This window comes from Bos taurus, chromosome 2, assembly GCF_002263795.3.
Source record: "Bos taurus isolate L1 Dominette 01449 registration number 42190680 breed Hereford chromosome 2, ARS-UCD2.0, whole genome shotgun sequence".
Taxonomy (NCBI): domain Eukaryota; kingdom Metazoa; phylum Chordata; class Mammalia; order Artiodactyla; family Bovidae; genus Bos; species Bos taurus.
In genome coordinates this window covers 61609237-61631333 of record NC_037329.1, presented here as the reverse complement: position 1 = coordinate 61631333, position 22097 = coordinate 61609237, and the positions used below count along the sequence as shown (strand labels likewise).

The 22097-nt window shown below is 41.9% G+C and overlaps 2 protein-coding genes and 1 long non-coding RNA gene across 4 annotated transcripts in view; 1 reads left to right on the top strand and 2 right to left on the bottom strand.

The window, feature by feature from the left end:
- Window positions 1-1606: 1606 nt before the first annotated feature.
- On the bottom strand, window positions 1607-5358 carry LOC112442348 (uncharacterized). Its single transcript, XR_003030452.2, has 2 exons — window positions 4208-5358; window positions 1607-1706 (listed from the first exon to the last, which is right to left on the bottom strand). It is a non-coding gene; the product is annotated as an uncharacterized lncRNA (long non-coding RNA).
- Window positions 5359-11644: 6286 nt separating this feature from the next.
- Window positions 11645-13439, bottom strand: LOC132342829 (translation machinery-associated protein 7-like). Its single transcript, XM_059877484.1, has 2 exons — window positions 13401-13439; window positions 11645-12225 (listed from the first exon to the last, which is right to left on the bottom strand). Exons 1-2 carry the CDS (start codon window positions 13437-13439, stop codon window positions 12040-12042), a joined length of 225 nt encoding a protein of 74 aa, XP_059733467.1. The 3' UTR covers window positions 11645-12039.
- Window positions 13440-13618: 179 nt separating this feature from the next.
- UBXN4 (UBX domain protein 4) overlaps window positions 13619-22097 on the top strand; it is a 30059-nt gene continuing 21580 nt past the window's right edge. Inside the window, exons 1-2 of one of the 2 annotated variants that reach the window (NM_001035414.2) lie at window positions 13619-13865; window positions 20261-20363. In NM_001035414.2, coding sequence (NP_001030491.2) covers window positions 13784-13865; window positions 20261-20363 — 185 coding nt within the window. In that variant the 5' untranslated portion in view covers window positions 13619-13783. Of the gene's footprint in view, window positions 13866-13889; window positions 14450-20260; window positions 20364-22097 lie in introns of those variants that run through there. The other variant, XM_059875629.1, reaches the window with a different exon arrangement.

Genomic DNA, 22097 nt, shown 5'->3' with positions numbered 1-22097 from the left:
AAGGAAATGGCAACCCACTCCAGTAATCTTGCCTGGGAAATCCCATGGACAGAGGAGCCTGGTGGGCAAAGAGTCAGACATGACTGAGGGAGGGGCAGGCGCTCGCTAGAGGCCCCAGAGCTTTTGATGGCAGAGCCAGCACTGTGGCTGAGGATTCCCGGCTCCCAGGCCTCTCTCACCAGATAGGAGCGTGGAAAACTAGTCTAAAATACGCCTGAGGGCTTTCCTGGAGGCTCAGTGGTAAAGAATCGCCCCCCTGCCAAAGCAGGGGACGCGAGTTCCACCCCTGGTCTGGGAAGACCACACGTGGCAGAGCAGCTGAGCCCATGCATCACAGCCACTGGGCCGGGGCTCTCGAGCCTGGGAGCTGCAGAACTGAGGTCTGTGGGCACCAGAGCCCATGCTCCGCAACAAGAGGAGCCACAGCTAGAGAAAAGCCCACGCAGCATGAAGACCGTGCACAACCATAAATAAAATCATTAAAAAACAACAAAAAAAAAGAAGTGTCATTTCAGCAGAGAAGTCTTTATGAGCCACCCAGTTTCATGTCGCCACCCAAACACAATCACTTTATCTCAATTTTATGCCTATCATCCCTATCAGATCTTTTGTTTCTACAACTAGAATATGAATTCCATGAGATCAAAGACCTTACCTTACTTATACCTTTATTTCCAAGCACCCATTAATTGTCAACAAATATTTTTCAACTGTTTAAAAGGCTCAGGAGAACCCTGGCTATTTCTCTGGTCTGGAGATCTCCCACTGAGTGATGTCAGGGGATGGGAAGGAGCTGGAGGATAAGCATAATTCACATCTCTGGTTGTCCTGGCACTGAATTCCTTAATGGCTGAGGTAAGGTAGGGGCTAGTTTCCAAAAGCCAACAAAATACTCATATTTTGGCTCCTGCAATGTCACATCAATACAAATGTCCTTGAGTTACTCCTCCTTGGTTGCTGTCTACATTATTCCAACATTTCACTTTTGTGGTCATCTGTCAAATTTAAACCTTTTAAATACCCTTCCTGTATTTGGGAAAATCTCACATATACAAATCTTTCTACCCCAAAATAACAGCTAGGATGACTCAATTCTCAGCTTTTCTTTTGCTCAGAAAAGCTACACCCCAACATGGCTGTGTTCTGAACATGGGATCTGGGGCTCCACCAGCCACATTCACATCCAGAAAAATCTAATCAGGAAGAGAACAGGGGAGGAGGCAGGCTGTACATAGAATTCCTCATTGTAGTTGGATTGTTTCTGTGTGCAATCCCAGGAGATTTCAAAGCTGCTCAGTCTTAGCCTCCTGAGGGTTTGTAAGCAGATACTCTTGAATTAATTACTTTTCTGTTTAAACTGGCTATTGTGGATTCTGCAGTCTGCACCACTGTTACCTTCTACCTACCAGGACATAGCGTTTGGGATTTCTGTTTCCTTGAATCCTAGGCATGCTTCACCCATAAAGACTTATGTGGTTACTCAAGTCCACTGAGATAAAAATGACATCTGATGCTTATTGAACACTTGTATGTAGACACTGTTCTGTTTATAGCACTTAAATTTATAAAAAAAAAACAAAAACAAAAAAAACCCAACTCAAGGTAGTTGAAGTAACCAAGGGAATTTATTGGCTCAGGTATGGCTGGATCCAGGGACTCTGCAACATCATCAGCATAGACTGTCTTCATCCACTGGCTCGTCTATCCTGCAATATAACAAGTGTGACTTATTATCAAGTATTGTTGGTTATCTTCTCATGTAAACATTTGATCCCAATTCCTGGAGCTGTGCTATCCAGAATGGTAACTGCACACCACATGTAGATAGTAAATTTAATTAAATTATTGAATAAATTAACTAAAATTAAATAAAATAGAAATTCAGTTCCTCAGTTGCACTAGCCACATTTCAAATGTTCAATGGTCACATGACTTTTCACTCTCCAAAATCTTTTATCACCTCCCAGGTCTTGAATGCTCTGACCCTTGCCTGTCTACATCTCTAGACTTACCTGGCACTGGCCCTCTCCTTTGCCAGGTTCTATTCACACTGGACTTCCCTAAATTCCTCAAACATACTATATTCTCTTGTCTCTGGGTTCTGTAAAGTGGTGATCTTCTGCTAGATACTGGGATACTCCCCATTTGTGGTTAGTTTTTCAGCAAACTGTGGCAGGAGGTGTATGTCTCTTTTTTGCTGGCATGTGCCAGACTAGGTTTTCCAGCCCCCTGCACCAAGATGTACCATGATTCTGAATTTTGACCAATGAAATTTAAGTAGAAATGATGCATGCCTTTCTGTGCTGGACCTCTTCAGTTCAGTCATTCAGTCATGTCTGACTCTTTGCAACCCCATGGACTGCACACGCCAGGCTTCCGTGTCCATCACCAACTGCCGGAGCTTGCTCAAACTTATGTCCATCGCATCGGTGATGCCATCCAACCATCTCATCCTCTGTCGTCCCGTTTTCCCCCTGTCTTCAATCTTTCCCAGCATCAGGGTCTTTTCCAAGAAGTCAGTTCTTCGCATCAGGTGACCAAAGTATTGGAGTTTCAACTTAATGAATATTCAGGACTGATTTCCTTTAGGATGGACTGGTTGGATCTCAGTCCAAGGGACTCTCAAGAGTCTTTTCCAACACCACAGTTCAAAAGCATCAATTCTTTGGTACTCAGCTTTCTTTATGGTCCAACTCTCATATCCATACATGACTACTGGAAAAACCATAGCTTTAACTAGATGGACCTTTGTTAGCAAAGTAATGTCTTTGCTATTTAATATGCTGTGGAGAAGGCAATGCCAACCCACTCCAGTACTCTTGCCTGGAGAATTCCATGGACAGAGAAGCCTGGTAGGCTGCAGTCTATGGGGTCGCTAAGAGTCGGACACGACTGAGCGACTTCACCTTCTCTTTTCACTTTCATGCATTGGAGAAGAAAATGGCAACCCACTCCAGTGTTCTTGCCTGGAGAATCCCAGGGACAGGTGAGACTGGTGGGCTGCCGTCCATAGGGTCGCACAGAGTTGGACACAACTGAAGCGACTTAGCAGCAGCAGCAGCTAGGTTGTCTAATACCTTCTATATGTATATATATATATTAGACATATATATATATATTCTAATATATATGTTGTCTAATACCATCTAAGAGATTCTTCCTGCTCTGGCTAATCACAGTGGGGGCTAGAAACCATCAATTATCAGTATCACCAGAAAGCTTGATACAAATGCAGAACCGTAGGACTTCCCCAGAGGTCCAGTGGCTAGGACTCCACGCTCCCAATGCAGGGGACCTGGGTTCCATCCCTGGTCTGGGAAGTATATCCTGCATATGGCAACCAAGGATCCTGTGTGCCCCAGTTGAGATGGGGCACAGCCTAAATAAATATGTAGTATTTTTAAAAGCAAAATTTAAAAAAATGCAGAATCTTATATCTAATCCCAGGCCAACTTGAATCAGAAACTACATTGGTTTGCTTTTCATAAAATTTCATTTACTTATTTACTTATTTGTTTTTGTCTGTGCTGGGTCTTCATTGCTGCATGGGGCTTTTCTCTAGTCACCGTGAGTGAGGGCTACTCTCCAGTGGTAATACATGGGTTTCTCATTATGGCGGCTTCGCTTGTTGCAGAGCCTGGGCTATAGGGCATGTGGTCTTCTTGCAGCATGTTGGCTCAGTAGTTGCAGTTCCCAGGATCAGAGCACAGGCTCAGTTGTTATGGCATGCAGACTTAGTTTCTCTGTGGCATGTAGAATTCTAACCAGGGATTGAAACTGTGACTCCTCCTACATTGGCAGGCAGATTCTTTACCACTGAGTCACCTGGGAAGCCTCAGAATCTACATTTTTAACCTGATTTCCAGGTGATCCGTAACCTTTAAATTTTGCATGTTGGCTGCATATAGAGGGTATCATAAAGACCTCTGAGATGCCAGGGAAAGGGAGAGCCACTGATGGGAGAATTCAGGAGTTCCTGAAAGAGTGCATGGAGCAAAGCCCTGTACACAACCACCCCCTTCTACCTCTGACTAACATTCGTCATGAAGTCAATGAGAAATAACACTGAAATAACTGAAACCTGTAAGTTATACAAGTTATCCACAAATAACCTGTGGATTATTTTTGTCCCACATGTAATTTCCCTTCTGCCTGGAACATTTATTCTTCCCACCCTACCCTCCACCTTCTGTTCACTTGTACTCACAGTTCACATCCCACCTCAAATATTTCTTCCTTCAGATAGCCTGCTCTTCCTCCAGAGGTCCTTAATTCTGTCCTCCAGACAGTCACTTCTGCCAGTAATAGCTTTAATAATATCCTATGCTTCCTCTTCAAAGCATTAATCACAATAGTAATTGTGTAATTGGCCAATTAGTTCCTTAATGTTTTCTATCCATCAATATGTAATCTTCAGGGCAGGAAAAACATCTATGGCTTTGTTACTAATACATCCCCGGCCCTCACCAGTGCCTTTCTCAGTAAATATTTGTCTTATAATTAAATGAAGAAATGAGCTGAGGAGTCAAAAGCCTTGAATCCTGAAAGGCATGTATATGTATTTTTCTCAAGCATGTTTTTGGCAGGCAGGCAGAAATAATAGCTAACATTTGTAAAGCAGTTAATTACTATGTGCCAACTACTTGCTAAGCACTTATAAGGGTTCTTATTTAATCATCACAATAGCCCTAAATGGTAAGTTCTATTATTACCTCAGTTTACAGTGAGGTAACTGAAATGTCAGAGGTGAGGAAATTTGCCCAAGGTCACAGAGCTAGTGAGTATTAGCTGTATACCTCAATCAGACAGCTGACTCTGGAGTTCATGGGATTAACCACTTAAATTACTGCCTTAAGCCTTGTGAATGTAATGACTGCCATTAAAATTTTTTTTTTTTACTGAACTATAAATGATTTAAAATGTTGTGTTAATTTCTGCCGGACAGCAAAATGATTCAGTTATACATATCAGTTCAGTTCAGTCGCTCAGTCGTGTCTGACTCTTTGTGACCCCATGAATCGCAACACGCCAGGCCTCCCTGTCCATCACCAACTCCCGGAGTTCACTCAGACTCAAGTCCATCGAGTCAGTGATGCCATCCAGCCATCTCATCCTCTGTCGTCCCCTTCTCCTCTTGCCCCCAATCCCTCCCAGCATCAGAGTCTTTTCCAATGAGTCAACTCTTCACATGAGGTTGCCAAAGTACTGGAGTTTCAGCTTCAGCATCATTCCCTCCAAAGAAATCCCAGGGCTGATCTCCTTCAGAATAGACTGGTTGGATCTCCTTGCAGTCCAAGGGACTCTCACGAGTCTTCTCCAACACCACAGTTCAAAAGCATCAATTCTTCGGTGCTCAGCTTTCTTCACAGTCCAATTCTCACATCCATACATGGCCACTGGAAAAACCATAGCCTTGACTAGACGGACCTTTGTTGGCAAAGTAATGTCTCTGCTTTTCAATATGCTGTCTAGGTTGGTCATAACTTTTCTTCCAAGGAGTAAGCATCTTTTAATTTCATGGCTGCAGTCACTATCTGCAGTGATTTTGGAGCCCCAAAAAATAAAGTCTGACACTGTTTCCACTGTAACCCCATCTATTTCCCATGAAGTGATGGGACCAGATGCCATGATCTTAGTTTTCTGAATGTTGAGCTTTAAGCCAACTTTTTCATTCTCCACTTTCACTTTCATCAAGAGGCTTTTTAGTTCCTCTTCACTTTCTGCCATAAGGGTGGTGTCATCTGCATATCTGAGATTATTGATATCTCTCCCGGCAATCTTGATTCCAGCTGAGGCTTCATCCAGCCCAGCATTTCTCATGATATACTCTGCATATAAGTTGTTAAATAAGCAGGGTGACAATATACATCCTTGACATACTCCTTTCCCAATTTTGAACAGTCTATTTTTCTATGTCCGGTTCTAACTGTTGCTTCTTGACCTGCATACAAGTTTTTCAGGAGGAACGTAAGGTGGTCTGGTATTCCCATCTCTTTAAGAATTTTCCACAGTTTGTTGTGATCCACACAAAGGTTTTAGCGTGATCAATGAAGCCAAACTACATGTTTTTCTGGAATTCTCTTGCTTTTTCTTGGATCCAGTGGATGTTGCAAATTTTATTTCTGGTCTGTAGATGAATGATTATGCTTTCCATAAGCATTTTACTTTTTTACACTTCCCCTTTTCACTCATGAAAAAGCAAGGACAGAGGCTGTTTTTTACCTTTATATGGTTTTTTTTCCAGTTTTGTTTTAATATAAATAGCTTTGCAACATGAAGTCATACAGCCTCCCCTAGTGGTAAACAAGTGAACATTTCTATGGAACAAATATCCTTTTTTTTTAAAGCATGGTGTGGGATTTTATAGTTCAAGCTTCAGTAAGAAATACACTTTGGTGTTTTTTTCCCCAAGCAATCATAAAGGACTGGCACCTTTATACTTTCTTATGAATATCCAAATATACTTGAGTGGCCAGAGTTAAGAATTCAGTTTGTGATGGGTTTTTATCTGTGCAATTTGAAATAAAAAACCTTGTAGTGGGGAACTTTTGGCCTCATGACACTAATAACTCATTTAATCTGCAAAGAACATAAGGCACTGTGAGGGATAGAAAATTAGGTTGAGTTGCTCCTTTGCATCTTTTGGAGAAAAAAAAAAACACATAAACCCAGTAATTTACATATATATGAAATAAAATGTTCACAAGATAAAATGGCCATGAGAAACTACACTCTTCTTCCAGCTGTGCCACCTTCTCTGACCAATTGTCTTTCAGTTTCTTAACTGGAAGCTGGTCTGAGCAGGTTGGTGAAACAGCAGCCAAGGTGGTTTGTTCATGCATGCCTGCACACATTTTGATGCCAACTCAATGTGTATAGTCGGCAAACTCAGGTATCTGTATGCCAGCGAGGAAGTAAATGAGTGGGAGGGGCTGTGGCAAACTAAAATGCACATGACTTTTATAAAACTTTGTGCAAGCACAATAATATTGGGACACCAGTATAGTCCATGAGCTCTAGCACAAGTGCAGGACTGAAGCATTCCAGGATCCCACGCTATCAAGACATGAAGAAAGTCAGTGGTCCTGTGCTGGGTAAAGGGCTGTGGGAACTGTTGGCAAATCTGAAGCAGCAGGTAGTCATACATCACAGAGGAGAGCCGACAGATTCAAGAGGTGGAAGGTGAGAGGATTTACGGTCAGCCAACTGGGAAGGGTCCCCATCTCGGCCCAGAATCACTGTGAACCACCTCTGTATCTTTGATGGCTTGAAGATGGACTTTGAGAATTCACACTGGAGTCAAGTGTTTGGTCAAGCTGTCATGGGGGGGAGGTTCTTTCAATGGTCGGAGACCCACCAACTGAAACCTAGCCTTCCTCCTCACTGTCTCTGGGCACGGGAACGGGCCTGGTATCTACGATCCCTCAGAGAGGAGCTCATTGCAATAAAACCCACTCTTTTTGCACCAAATAAGCCCATAAATCCTTGGAGTCAAGAATGATGTGGGGTGTTGGGAAGGAAAACAAGATATAACTCATTTCATAGTTTGCCTGCTGTACACCAATAAACTTCTGTTTTATGGGTCTGATTGTAAAACTGAGTTGCAGCTTTTCATCAGCAATTCAGGTTCATTTGAAAAATAGGGCTGTTGCCATTTCCTCCAAAAGACCATCCCTGTTCTTCCCTTCCTCTCGATAATACCCTAGACATTGTTCTTTCATTTTATCCAAATCAACACATTATATGTTTATTTATGTTTCTTCCAGTGGCTAGACTTTAAGCTTTTTGAGAACAAAAATAGTATCTGTCATCAGTCAACAGATAGTTCTATTCCAAGCACCAGGCTTCCAGTCTGTCCCATGTGGGCACTCAAATACGTGTTGACTGAGAGAAAGAGAATTCCATGCAAGAGGAATCAATGAATAAAAACAGAGATTGCCAGGAACATGGCCTGGACGGTGGATACAATGCTCTGGTTGGCCCAGGGAACTCAGGTGGGGAAATGGAAGAATGAAGGTTGAAAAAGAAGGTTGGAGCCAAATCGTAGAGGATTTTGAACATAGAGCTACAGAATTTGTACTTTATTTTTAGAGGTATTACAGAGCCAGTAAAGTTGCTTTCCATTTTTGTTTTGTCGTGCTGTACAGCTTGTGGGATCCTAGTTCCCTGACCTGGGGATCAAACTGGTGCCTCCTGCAGTGGAAGCATGACGTCCTAACTAACTACTGGACCTCCAGAGAATTCCTGAGCCTGTAAAGATTTTTAAGCTGAACAAAAATGCTAAAAATAATTTTGGGGAAAGTTGGCTATGACATCACTGTGTAGGATGGACTGAAGAGAAGTCAGAAAGAGCAGTGAAGAAAGTAGTATGAATCTTTCAAGCAACTGGGGTTCTGTCTTGTGGGGGTTCACAGACTGAGAGAAGATCTGCTTCCAGGAAGTTTATTAGGGAGTAAATTACATCTGTAATAACGTTGGTAGAATGCAGAGGTAACTGAGGCTTAGGATGATCCCAGGGGATATTACAAGCAACAATATCCAACTTACAGAGTAGCCTAATCTAGGAGGACAGTTATTCTCTCACAAGATAAGACTTGAGTCATCATAGATGTGAGTGCTTTCCATATTCCACTCTATCAATCTCAGAGTGTCAGCAACATCATTCCTCTGGCTATAGCAGACTGGGCATTGTTCGCACACAACCATATCTAGCAAAGAAGGGTTGTACTTTCTTCCGTGTAGCTCTTTTTTTAAGGAAAATTTCTCCTAGAACTACCCCCTGCCCATGCCCCTGCTACTTTCCATGAGGTCCTAACTAGCTCCAAGCAGAGGCTGAAAAAACAAATATCTAGCAGGTCCCCTCTCAATGGGGAAACTCTGCCAGCAAAGAACAATGGGGAGCGTGGTAGAAGCATGATTGTTGGGTGAGCTATCAGTAGAATTTGCCATATATTTCATATTCCCTCCCATCTTTCTGGGCTTCCCTGGTGGCTCAGACAATAAAGAGCCTGCCTGCAATGCAGGAGACCTGGGTTCATTCCCTGGATCAGGAAGATCCCCTGATCTTCCTGAAGGGAGAAGGGAATGGAAACCCACTCCAGTATTCTTGCCTGGAGAATTCCAAGGACAAAGGAGCCTGATAGGGCTACAGTCTGTGGAGTCACAAAGAGTCAGATACAACTAAGCGACTAACACTTTCACTTTCATTTCCCCATCTTCCTAGGGTCCTCCCTCTTTACTGTGTATTCAGTCTTTCCAAGACTAGCTCCTTTCCATTAATAATTGTGTACAGGTCTCTCCAATCTTTAACAACAACAAAAAAAAACTGTCTTTTTCGGTCCACATCTCTGTCCAGATAATTGTCCTTTCTTCTTCCTTCTCTTCACATGTACTGACACCCCCCTTCTCTAGCTCCCTTCACTCTTCAACCCACTGCCATCTGGCTTCCACACAGAAGAACCCATCGAAACACCTCTCTCTAAGCTGATAATCACTTCCACATTGCTAAAAGCAGTGGATATTTGAAAGTCTTATTTAACTGGATACAACAGCAGCCTTTAATACAATGGCGTCTCACTCCCTTCTCAAAACTCACTCTACCCTGGGCTTCTCTGGTATCACAAGCTCTCATATTCCCCCACCCCACCCCCACACACACCCCTGCCTCTCCTGAGTCTCGGTTACTGGTTTATACTTTCCTACACAACCCTCAATCTGTTTTTTGTTTGTTTGGGTTTCTTTTTTCCTTGCTGCAACGAGCGGCTTGTGGGATTTTACTTCCCTGACCAGGGATTGAGCCCAGGGCCTTTGGTAGTGAGTGTATGGAGTGCTAACCACTGGACTGCCAGGGAATTCCCAAGACCTCAGTCATAACTCTTGTCTTTCCTCATTTTATGCAGTCTGTGAGGATCTCCTGCAGAGCCTCAATTATCCCCTGTGCCTGCTTAACACCCCGACTTGCTATCTCTCCAGCACTCCCAGTACATGCCTAATATTGAACTCATATCTTCATGCCCACCTCCCCACCTACCTGCTCTTCCTTCAGTGGTCCCTATCAATCACAACCTTCTATATGATTTCTCAAGACAGAAACCCAAGATCTCTTGACTCCTCCTTCCTCAAATTTCATAGCTAAAACCTATTGAGTCTACCTCCAAAAACCTCGAAGGTATCCACTTCTCCATCTTCCTTATACATGGACAGTGGGTTCTTAACCAGTTTCTTCACATTCACCCATTCCACTTCCACTGCAATCCACTTGAACTGCAGCATACCTGCAGATTGAAAACACAAATCTTTTATCTAACTCCTCTGTTTAAAATTCTTCAACAGTTTTCTACAATTCTTAGGAAAATGTCTGCAATCCTTAACATGATGCCCAAGGCCCTGGATGAGTTATCCTTTCTATCTGTCAGCCTCGTTCACACCATACATCTCTTTGTATGTTCTAGTCACGCTGAACATTTTTCAGGGCTTCAAGGGTACTATTCTTATTTGCTTCAGAGCTTTCACACTGCTGTTTCCTCTCTCTGGAATAGTCTTCTCCTTCACAGAGCTAGACTTCTCCTCACATGTCATCTCCTCAGGAAGGCCTTTTCTAACCCTGCTATCCATGTTTGGGCTTCCCTTGTGGCTCAGCTAGTAAAGAATCTGCCTGCAATGCAGGAGACCTGGGTTCAATTCCTAGGTTGAGAAGATCCCCTGGAGAATGGAAAGGCTACCCACTCCCGTATTCTGGCCTGGAGAATTCCATGGACTATACAGCCCATGGGGCCGCAAAGAGTCGGACACAACTGAGCAACTTTCACATCCATGTTGAGTCACATCGTTACATTTCTGAAGCACTCAGAATTCCCTCTTGTGGTATTTATCATAGTTACTTACTCAATGCCTATCTTCCTTTTCCAGCTGTGCAGTCACAAAGGCAGGGGCTTTGTCTGACTGTCTCACCTCCTTATCACTGCTAGGTATAATGCTTAGTTCATAGCAGATGTGCAATAAATATTTGATGAGTGAGAGGCTATGAACGATTCTTCTAATATTTAATCCTAACATTCAGTTCAGTTCAGCTCAGTTCAGTCGCTCAGTCGTGTCCGACTCTTCGTGACCCCATGAATCGCAGCACGCCAGGCCTCCCTGTCCATCACCAACTCCCGGAGTTCACTCAGACTCACGTCCATCGAGTCAGTGATGCCATCCAGCCATCTCATCCTCTGTCGTCCCCTTCTCCTCCTGCCCCCAATCCTTCCCAGCATCTGAGTCTTTTCCAATGAGTCACATTAGAAATAATTAAAGATATTATTCTACTGAAAGGGTATATATGTTGATCAAATTTTAAGGAAACTATTTAAAGTTGATGTTGAAATCAACTCTTAATTCTTCCTGAGGAATGATATCCTCTGTAAATAGCAATTGTCTGTAATCAGCATTATGTTTCAGTTTATAAGAACACTACATAAGAGGCCTGATTGGAAAAAAGCAAATAAAAATCAGAATGCAATCTCCTAGCTATTTTTAGGTTAGATACTTGTAGGAAAGGGGTATTTTCAGATGTAGCCCCTCCTTAATCCTTCAAAGATTGTCAAATGCCTGTGCTGCTAGAGGAGAAATTAAGTGATGTGGGATGTACAATATAATAGCCTATGCAACTTTAAATAAACCATAGAAACCTTTAGCCAATAGCTATTAGAGACCGTGTAATTTCATGAAGGTATTAAATTTGGGTCAGTTTTCATTTTAATGGCAACCAACCACAAAGTGCTATATCTTGATAATAGTACTTTGTTATATATCATGGTAAACAAAATTATTTATTCACTTTTGCATTACCATGAAAAGTAGCTGGAAAAGAAATCATTATCTATTCTCTGCTTCTGATTTTTTTTTCTTTTTACAAAAGTTTATTCTTAAATGTACAATAGGTTTCAAGACAACACTTCATTCTAGCTATAGGTCGCAACAGGTATTATGGCAGGGAGTCCAGGTGTTTAAACAGGAATGGAACTAAGGGTCATCATTGCCTCAGGCACAAGGAACAGCTTACTTTTTGCCAGATTTCTTAATTCCACCAGTGGCCAGGGGGCCTTTCCCCACGGCCTTTGCTTTTAGGTCCTCTAGTTTCTTCTGCTCCTCCTTCTGCTTCTGCTTGAATGCCTTATCTTCCTCGTCCATCTCCTTGGCTTGGTTCTTGGGCTGCTTCAGGGGCTTCTTGCCATCTTCGGGGCCCTACGTGGCGCCTGCCGCCCCTTCCCCAGGCTCTTCCACCGGAAGCCCTGACTTAACTTTTGAAACCAGCTGTAGCAACAGCATAGCTAAGTGTTTTGAGGTTTGTAATGATCTCTAACCAATGACCTTACTCAAGGTCTGCGTTCAACCATAAACTCCTCTCAGGTACACGGGCTGTATGGTATTACACAATGTGACTGTTGTTATTTCTTTTCTTCAAGGTCGAGCTGATAAATTAAGTTCAATAGAAATCAAAGCCTTGTAGTAAATCCCTACAAACCCCATTAAGTTTCATACCGAGAGACACCCATCCACAATAGCCACTAATCATAATAGAGAATTACATCGTCGCACTAGGCAGAGTTCCATCCGGGTGGAGGATGATTTCCTCTTATTTAAGGTCTCCAAAAGAAGAGCATCTTCCAATGGGTAGCACCATTTCTCCTTGTCTTTATAGACTGTGAAGCGGCTCTCACGGTTGCCCCCTTAGCCTTATCCGGCAAACCACAATTAACATTTCCTACAATATTAACATTGTCACACTTTATTTTGGGGGGCTCCAAAATCACTGCAGATGGTGACTGCAGCCATGAAATTAAAAGACGCTTACTCCTTGGAAGGAAAGTTATGACCAACCTAGATAGCATATTGAAAAGCAGAGACATTACTTTGCCAACAAAGGTCCGTCTAGTCAAGGCTATGGTTTTTCCAGTGGTCATGTATGGATGTGAGAGTTGGACTGTGAAGAAAGCTGAGGGCTGAAGAATTGATGCTTTTGAACTGTGGTGTTGGAGAAGACTCTTGAGAGTCCCTTGGACTGCAAGGAGATCCAACCAGTCCATTCTAAAGGAGATCAGTCCTGAGTGTTCTTTGGAAGGAATGATGCTAAAGCTGAAACTCCAGTACTTTGGCCACCTCATGCGAAGATTGACTCATTGGAAAAGACTCTGATGCTGGGAGGGATTGGGGGCAGGAGGAGAAGGGGACGACAGAGGATGAGATGGCTGGATGGCATCACTGACTCGATGGACGTGAGTTTGAGTGAACTCCGGGAGTTGGTAATGGACAGGGAGGCCTGGCGTGCTGCGGTTCATGGGGTAGCAAAGAGTCGGACACGACTGAGCTACTGAACTGAACTGAACTAAGCAATAATAAAGGGACCAAGCCAAGACTACAATTCCCGTCATGCATCGGGAAGACGCCACCGACGCCATTTAGCGATTAGTCATTCTTCCCTACGCCTCCTTCTATTTCTGTGACTGCAGCGCCTTGCGGCCTCGCGTGCGCGCGCACACTCCGACTTGCCAACGAGACAAGGCACGGGGGCGCGGCGCTTACGCCGACGTGTGGCGTCACGTGTCTCGGGGTGCGCCTCGCCTGCGCGCTTACGCCCGTCCAGTGGGCCGCTGACGGGTTTGCGCGCCTGTGCGGAGCCGGAGGCGGGGTGCTGACCGGCTGGGGCTGCGGGGGCCGCGGAGCCAGGCGACGGAGAGGGCGGGGCCAACTCCGGGACCGCGGCGACAATACACCGAGCGAGCGCCTCGGCCCGAGGGCAGCGATGCTGTGGTTCCAGGGCGCCATTCCGGCCGCCATCGCGTCGGCCAAGAGGAGTGGCGCGGTCTTCGTGGTGTTCGTGGCAGGTGAAGGAGGCGAGGGCCCGAGATGTGGCACGGACACCCCCTCCGGCCTACCTCCAATCCCAGGGGCCCCCAGCCTTTCCTCCGGGCCCCAAGAGGCCCGGCTGCCAGTCCCTGGCGTCTCAGCGCCTGCCCCGGCCTTTTGGAGTACACCTGGCCTGACCCCCACCGCTCGCTTTTCCCGGCCCCCTTGCGGGAGGCACGGTCCCGGCCTCGCCCCCCAAACGCGCCGAGCCCTGCCGTCTCCCCAGTGCGGGGCGAGGGGACGGGTAGAGCAGGCCCTAGCCGCCCTGCTCGCGGTCGAGCCTGACTCCGCGCCGCCTGCGGAGTTGGCACCCGCAGACCCCACCGTCGCCTCCTGGCGCCCCCGACGGAGTGCTCCACTTGGAGAGACCCACTTGGAGAGACTTTAACTCCCGTATAGTTAGTGTGTAGGTGAGGAGAGAGACGGGCCCTAAGGCCGTTTTGCTTGTAATTAGTTGTGGACTTTGAGGAAGAAAGCTGTGTCATCGGTAATCAACAAAGAGAAACCACCTGATGTTCACTGTTACTGGCTTTCGTGTGTTCCTGAAACGTAAACTTTTGAGGTCTATATAAATCGTATTTTTTTTAATGCCATAGGAGTGGAGAATCTAATATGAAATAATTTGCAAGTGGATTGTTACTTAACCGTTTGTTTCGAAGTAGACACACAAGCATTGATTCTTTTTATTGTCTTCCTAGCTTAGCAGCAATAGCAGCAGCAGTATCATAGATACAGTTTTAGAATGTGTACTAACTCATCTATTCTGTGTTGCTCTGGGTTATTTTGCTCCGTATTTTATTACTGCAGTCTTCTAGATTTGCAGTACACTTGTGCCTCTGTGAAGTTTTGCTGATCCTCATTACCTGAACCGAATTAGTATTTGCGACTACCGTTAATTTGAGGTGCACTATTTCAACTATTTGTGTTTAATAACGGTCTGTTCATTATTAACTATGGCTTGGAAGGCTCGGTAATAATTCTGTAGCTTTATGCACTGTAGTGAAGAGCAAGTTGCTGAAATATGAGTTTCACAACATTAAATTTGAAATTTTGAATTGTTTTAAATTATGGTAAAATTTTAACTCATTGATGTTAATTAGAAGAGCTGGAGTAGTTCAGATTCTTTTATGCTGTTTTTTTAGAGTTATATTTCACATAATAAGTAACTGCTGTAAACCTGTAAGAAAATAAGTGGATTAAAAATGAAAGGAAGGGCTTCTCAGGTGGCTCAGTGGTAGAGAATCTGCCTGCCAATGCAGGAGACACAAGTTCAGTCCTTGATAGTGGAAGACCCCACATGCCCCGGAGTAGTTAAGCCCACGGGCCGCAACTACTGAGCACACTCCCCGCAGCTACTGAAGCCCCCCGCCTAGAGCCCGTGCTGCGCAATAAGAGAAGTCACCCAATGAGAAGCTTGGGCATTGCAACTAGAGAGCCGCGTCCACTCTCCAGGAAAAGAAAAGAAGCCTAAGCCCGGAGCAGCAAGGAAAACTCAGCACTGCCGTAGATAAATAAAATCATAAGAAAAGGGAAAGGAAAACTAATGATACTGAATATGCTCATTAAGAGTGCAGTAATAGTTGTAACACCATTTTAAGTTGTGTTTTTCGCATATACTCAATTGATCCTGGACGTTGGTAATACAGGGTTTATCATGCCCATTTTATCAGTGAGGAAACTTAGGTCCACAGCGGCTAAGTGACATACACCAGTGTCACAAAAAGAATATATATCTTTTCTTGACAGATTTTTTTTTATCAGCTTCCAAAAAAGTGTCTTTTTTGTTTCTCCAGAGGAAAAAAAAACCATTGTACAGACAGACGTTAGGTAGTTATACAACAGACCTTAGGTAGTTAACTGAAATTGGTGTAGAAATCAGGAAATCTTTTGTAGAGTTTGTTACAACCTTTCTGTTTTGTGACCAGGGGTGGAGCCCTCACCTCCTGCATTGGAAGAGGACAGGAGGAACTTTTCACCGCTGGCCTGCCAGGGATGTCCCCAGTAGTCATATTTTTAAACAGAAATCACATTTGATCAGTGTCCAAAGGTTCCTTGAAGGCACTCTTGGACTAACCTGTTAATTTGAAAGAAATGCTAGGTTTAATTAAGAAACATTTAGAAACCCATTTGGAAACAGTAGCGCTAATTAGTACAGTAGAAAAATAAAGTCATAGGTCTTTGGGGCTTTGTGTCTATATATAATATATACCTTCTTCAATTTAAGTTTTTCTGATGAGCATGTATCATGTAACATATGCTTTTAGAATATGGGTGACTGTTGAATGTTTGCAGGAGGACTGTTAGCAGTCTGTGGAAGGAGTTGCTTCCACATCACTTGACCCATTCAAATACCGTTAGTTTTTCTAGAGTTTTAGGAAGTTAGTCTCCAACACTGGCTGGAGTGTGTGGACAGTGCAGTCATGAAATTGCAACACTTACAAGTTGCTTAGACCTTTATTCTTTTTTTTTTTTTTTTAAATGTATTTATTTAGTTGTGGCATGCAGATTTTTTAGTTGCGGTATGTGGGATCTAGTTCCCTGATCAGGGATCAAACCTGGGCCCCCTGGATTGGGAACATGGAGTCTTAGCCACTGGACCACCAGGGAATTCCCTAGACCTTTATTCTTGACTTTGAAGAATATAGTCAGAACTCATGATTTTCTTAGATCTGAGACCTTGACAGTAATGTGCCAACTCACTGGAAAATTAAAAAGATAGCTTTATAGTTGGAAGGAAGTAGTTCATATAGCCACTCAAGTGGGAAACATTTTAGGCAGATTGTTTATGTTTTAGTGAAATTTTCATGGATGAGTTAAAGAATATGTGGAATTACTGTTAAGAGACTGGAGAGGTTACTACTAGTTAAGTCAAACAAGTATTTTCAAATTACTGTAGGTGTGTAAATTGAAAGAAACAAACAGGTTTTGATTCTTTTCTTGGGAATGTACAATAATTTGACAGGCATTCTGAAGCAGAGGTGTCTTGTCACTGGCTAGACAACTAAACACTGGTCATTGACTGATGGTTCTAGTTGGCTAAAATCTCCTTGACCAATGCTATTTAATGCCCTTTTTTTTTTTTGGTTAAAATAGACTAAAAAGCCATTTGGGTTTAGACCAGCTGAGTTTTTCTCTGTTGAAATTCTTGGTTGTAGGGTCTGCAACTGCTTCCAAGTTTGTATTGCTCTTTTTAAGTGGCTTTACTTTGGGATACTGCTAACACCACCAGGAATGTAATGTTTTCTCCTGAAATCTTTGGCCCATCTAACTCCACAGCATAGTTCATAATTTGATTAAAAATAAGAAAGTAAAGATACCAAAGTTGGCAGTTAAAAATCTCACCCAGTAGAGCTAAGGTAACTCTTGTTATGTAATTCCATTCAGTCTCTTACATCTCTGTTGGTCAGGCAGCTGTTGTTGCCCTCCACTGAGTCATGAGCAGACATTGCTAGTGGAGATGGAGCCCTTGAGAAGCTGTCTGCATCGAACAGCCTAGGTGAAGGAGTGAGGAACATCAGCCTCAGGAGTGGCAGGTCCATCCTTCCAGCTGCCTACTTGACATCCCCATTTGGATGCCTCACAGGACTCTCAAGCCTGAAAGTATTACTGCTTGAATCTGTTCCCCACCCCCTGGTACTCTACTGCTAAGTAAATGGCACCACCTTATATCCAGTTGGATAAACCCAAGCATGGGAGTCATCTTTGGACTCAACTCTTCAGTCTCATCTTGTTCCCTGGTACCTAGTGTTCACAACACTCCTAACCATACAGCCCTTTCCCTCCACAGAAATTCCTTCTGCTTAGTGAACTTTTCTGGCCTGTGGCATGGTTTACCTCTTTCATCCTTTAGGTCTTACCTTAAATATCACCTCAGAGAGGGCTTCCCTGACCAATCTAAAGGGGTCTGTTTTTTCAGAGCATTTCTTACCATAATTATAGTTTACCAAACAAGTACTTTTTTTAGATTTTAAGCTCCACTGAGGGCATATAGTATCTCATTTGTTTTATATTTAGTTATAGTTAGCACAGTGCCTAGCACAATATAAATGTGAAGTAAAATAGTGAATGTATGAAAGAAAGAAGGAATAAAAATAACCCCTTACACCTCACAGCCTTCTCTAAGTGTATTAAGGATGTTCCTTTGTAGCTATTTTCTAGGTTGATAATCTTGTCATTTACTTGGAATCTTGCAGCTCTCGTCACCCCATAGTGTCTGAAGACATGCTCAGAATGATCTCATGGCAAATGATAGTTTTCCTGTCTGCTGCTTCAACATCTAGGCGTCTGCTAATGGGCATTGTTTTGGTCTTGGTCTGTGCATGCATTCTATCCCTGTCTACTTTTCCATGGCCATATTTCTCAAGCCCCTTATTACTGAATAGTCCTGAATCTCATTTCAGAAAAGATGTTTTCAGCCATGTAGCATTAGTCAAGTTTTGTAGGCATGCCAAGATTCTATACAAGAAATTTAGTTATTCGTTCTACAAAACACTTACTGAGAGCCTGCTGTACTCCAACTATTTACTATATACTAGATTCTGTTGTAGATGTTTGAGTTATAACAGTAAATAAGAAGGAAAACAGTTCTTGCCCTCATGGAGCATGAGTTCTAGTGGAAGGAAACAGACAACAAACAGTGAACATGATAAGGAAAACAAGTCGCCTGTTAGAAGGTTATAGTATTATAGAAAAGAAATGAGGGAAATGGGAAATGAGGAAGCTTTGGAAATATGTGAAGTGTGTCATTTTATTTTTGCTGTGCTTTGTGGCTTGTGGGATTTTAGTTCCCAACCAGGGCTCAAACCTGTGCCCCTGCAGTAAAAGTGCCGAGTCCTAACTACTGGACCCCCAGGGAATTCCCTGATCTGACTTTTTAAAAGAGGATGCTGCGTTAAGAGTAGACTGAGCGGAGAGACCAGTTAGGAGGCTATTGTAATCATTATGTCAGAATATGATATTCCAGATACATTCCAAATATTCCAGATATATTTTGGAGATAACATCAACTGAAGGCAAAAATAAGTAAACTTTGGTCTGAGAACTGAAAGGATGGTGTTATCAATATCAGATAACTGAGATGGAGAAGACTAAGGGTAGATTAAAATGAGGAAGGGGAACACACATGGGAAGAAAACAACTTACAAAAGAGTAGGTATAGAAAGCTCGCATTTTTGTAAAGCAAAAAGTGTGATCTGAAAACATAGCTCTGCTAACCTTAGAAATATTTTTCAGTGACTTAACTCTGGTAAGTTTCCCTTTGCCCATCAATAAATGGTTATGCCAAAATCTAGATGTTATAGGTCTAAAATGGAAATAATCTCTTAATGGGTGTAATTTTTAAAATATTTTGTCATTGAGGTATTGCATACAGTATATTAAGTAAAATATATTCAGTGAACAGCTAGATGAATTTTTATAGATGAATACACTTGCGTAAGATCAACATTTCCTATCATATGACATCGCTTATGCAGAATCTAAAAAAAAATGATACAAATGAATTTAATTACAAAATAGAAATAAACAGAAAATGAATTTATGGTAACCCAGGGTGGGGCAGGGGGAAGGGTGGGTAGGGATAGATTGGGATTGACATGTATATACACTACTGTTTTTAAAATAGACAACCAATAAGAATCTACTGTATAGCACAGGGAACTCCGCTCAGTTTTCAAGAGTATGGGAAAATGGGAAAAGAATTTGAAAAAGAATATGTACGGGTATATGTATAATTGAAAAACTTTGCTGTACACCTGAAACTGACACAGCATTGTTAGTCATATATGTATATAAACATTTCCAAGACCCTGGAGGCTCCTTCATCCTCTTTCCCAATCAGTAGTACCTCCACCAAGGTAGCATGCATGCATGCTCAATTCTGTCACCATAGATTAGTTTTGGATCAGCATACCTTTTATAACTGGCATACCTCTAACAAAAGGCAGGTGCAAAACTGCAAACAGAATCACACCCGGCTTCTGTCTACCTTGGAGGGATTCTGGAGAATAAGTGGTGTGTGTGCGGAGGACATTAAACTCAACAGAAAGATATTACGTATAGGAAAAGTATTGTACCTTTGTTTTCTAAAATCATATGTACAAAAGCCAAAATAGACACATTTCTGCCCATGATTTGCATCATAATTTGGATGTCTTCATTTAGAAACACTTTGTATAACCTAAATACCAGTATTTTCTTTTTCATTACTTTTTATTAATGTTAACAGTCACTTCATTTATGGAAAAATTCAGTTTTCAAATTTGGTAGAAAATAGTATTTGTGGGTTTGTATTTTATTTGAAGTTCCAGATTACAGGGAAAAGAATCAGCAGATACTGGCCTTATGCTATAAGAATGCTTGAAATGTTTTACAGGTGATGATGAGCAGTCTACACAGATGGCTGCAAGTTGGGAAGATGAGAAAGTGACAGAAGCATCTTCAAACAGTTTTGTTGCTATTAAAATCGATACCAGAAGGTTTGCTTATGTTTTGCTTATGTTTACTCTTGCAATTTAAAACAAAATTTTTAACCATTGTCTCTGGTTGTGATTTATGATTTATACTCTTGAACTATAAGAATGTTGATTTTTGTCTAAGGTGTTCTGAGGGCTTATATTCTGATTGCCATTTTTCAAATTTCTTCTTATATCATTGAAAAACTGATAAATTCTTGGTCTGCCAAGCAGCTATGTGACATACACCAGTAATGCAAAGGAACTGTGATCCTCAGATTCTAAAAACTTGGAAGTAATCATAAACAATATATTAAATATCTCTAAAAGGTTATAACCACTCTTTTGGATCCTGTTTTTGAAAATGGAGTCATTTAATTCAGTAAAAATAAGAGCATTTATAGGCGCATCATAGTTCCTGATAACCACAAGTCTGTTTCATTTGTGAATATATCCCTCTTCCCCCATTAAAATTTGTGTGTGTGTGATGGAAAATTTCAAGCATACACAGCAGTGTTTGAGTAGTGTAATGAACCCTGCCCCCCCACCTTGTCAACTACTTTGACAGCTGTCACCTCTTGGTTAGTCTTGTTTCATCTTTTCCCCCACCCATTTGAACCCATCCCATATAATTTTGAAATAAATCTCAGTCATCATATCATTTCATCTATCAATATTTTGCTATGTCTCTAGAAGATAAGAATTCTTAATTTTTTAACATAATACTTCAAAAATTAATTTAATTTCTTAATATCAAATACCTACCAAGTGTTTACATTTTCAGTAGTTTCATCAGTCAGGTTTTGTTATTTATTACAGTTTGTTTGGTTCAGGATCCATAAAGATCTACACATTGTGATGCGTTGGTCTCTGTCAGGCTCTTTACTCTGGAGGCTTCACCTCTGGATCTCCCTCTCTGTCTTTTTCTTTGCAGTCTATTTTTTTGAGAATCCAGGTGATTGTTACATAGTTTCCTGCAGTGTAGGCTTTGTTCATTGTAGTCCTGTCAGTGTCATTTAGTTTATTACTCTGTCCTCCATTTTCTGTAAATTGACATTTGGATTCAGGTTTCTTTCCCCCACTTAAGACGACTTCTTAGATGGTGGTATGTCTTCCATTCTTCTGCGACAGGGTGCATAATGCTCTGTTGTTTGTCTTTATGATGTTAGCCACAGCCATCAGTGATAAATGCCTGGAAAAATTTTAAAGTGGGCTTTCTGTTCTTTTGGTATGAATAGTATCAAAATGAAAATTACTATCAACATTAAAATAGAAATTTACCTGTAATTTTGTAAACTTTTTATTAAAAATTTTTTCTTCATTAATAAAACATGAAGCAAATCATAGTACAGTCTGCTTCACAGTAGTTACTGAACATTTATTTATTGAGCTATAATTGTGTTTTTTTTTCTTTTTTCTTTTAAAGAGTCTATCATATCATTGATATTGTCCATTCTCTTCCAGAAGCACCTTTTAGAGTCAGTAATGGCAGGAGAAATGTAGGGGTTTGTTGGGAATGTGGAAGAAATGAGAATTTCAGAATTGTTGTGATTTATATACAGACTGATATATCTGGCATTTTTAAAAACAAATTTCTATTAGCAGATGCAGGAGTACTTGTGTATAGTGTTGGTTGACGGTTGTTTCATTATGGACAGCTGGATGGGATCTAGTATGTTTTTTAAATTATGAAAAGTAAATTTATTATATAATAATAAAGCTAACATTCTAGGAACATGTTAGTATATTCTTATTTAT

What these genes read in the sequence shown, in the direction of transcription:
- LOC132342829 (XM_059877484.1), bottom strand. Translation starts at nt 13,439, where the DNA reads ATGGCGTCGGTGGCGTCTTCCCGATGCATGACGGGAATT. An exon ending in CCCGATGCATGACGGGAATT is followed by an intron (nt 12,226 to 13,400) that starts GTAGTCTTGGCT and finishes GGCGCCACGTAG; the next exon opens with GGCCCCGAAGATGGCAAGAA.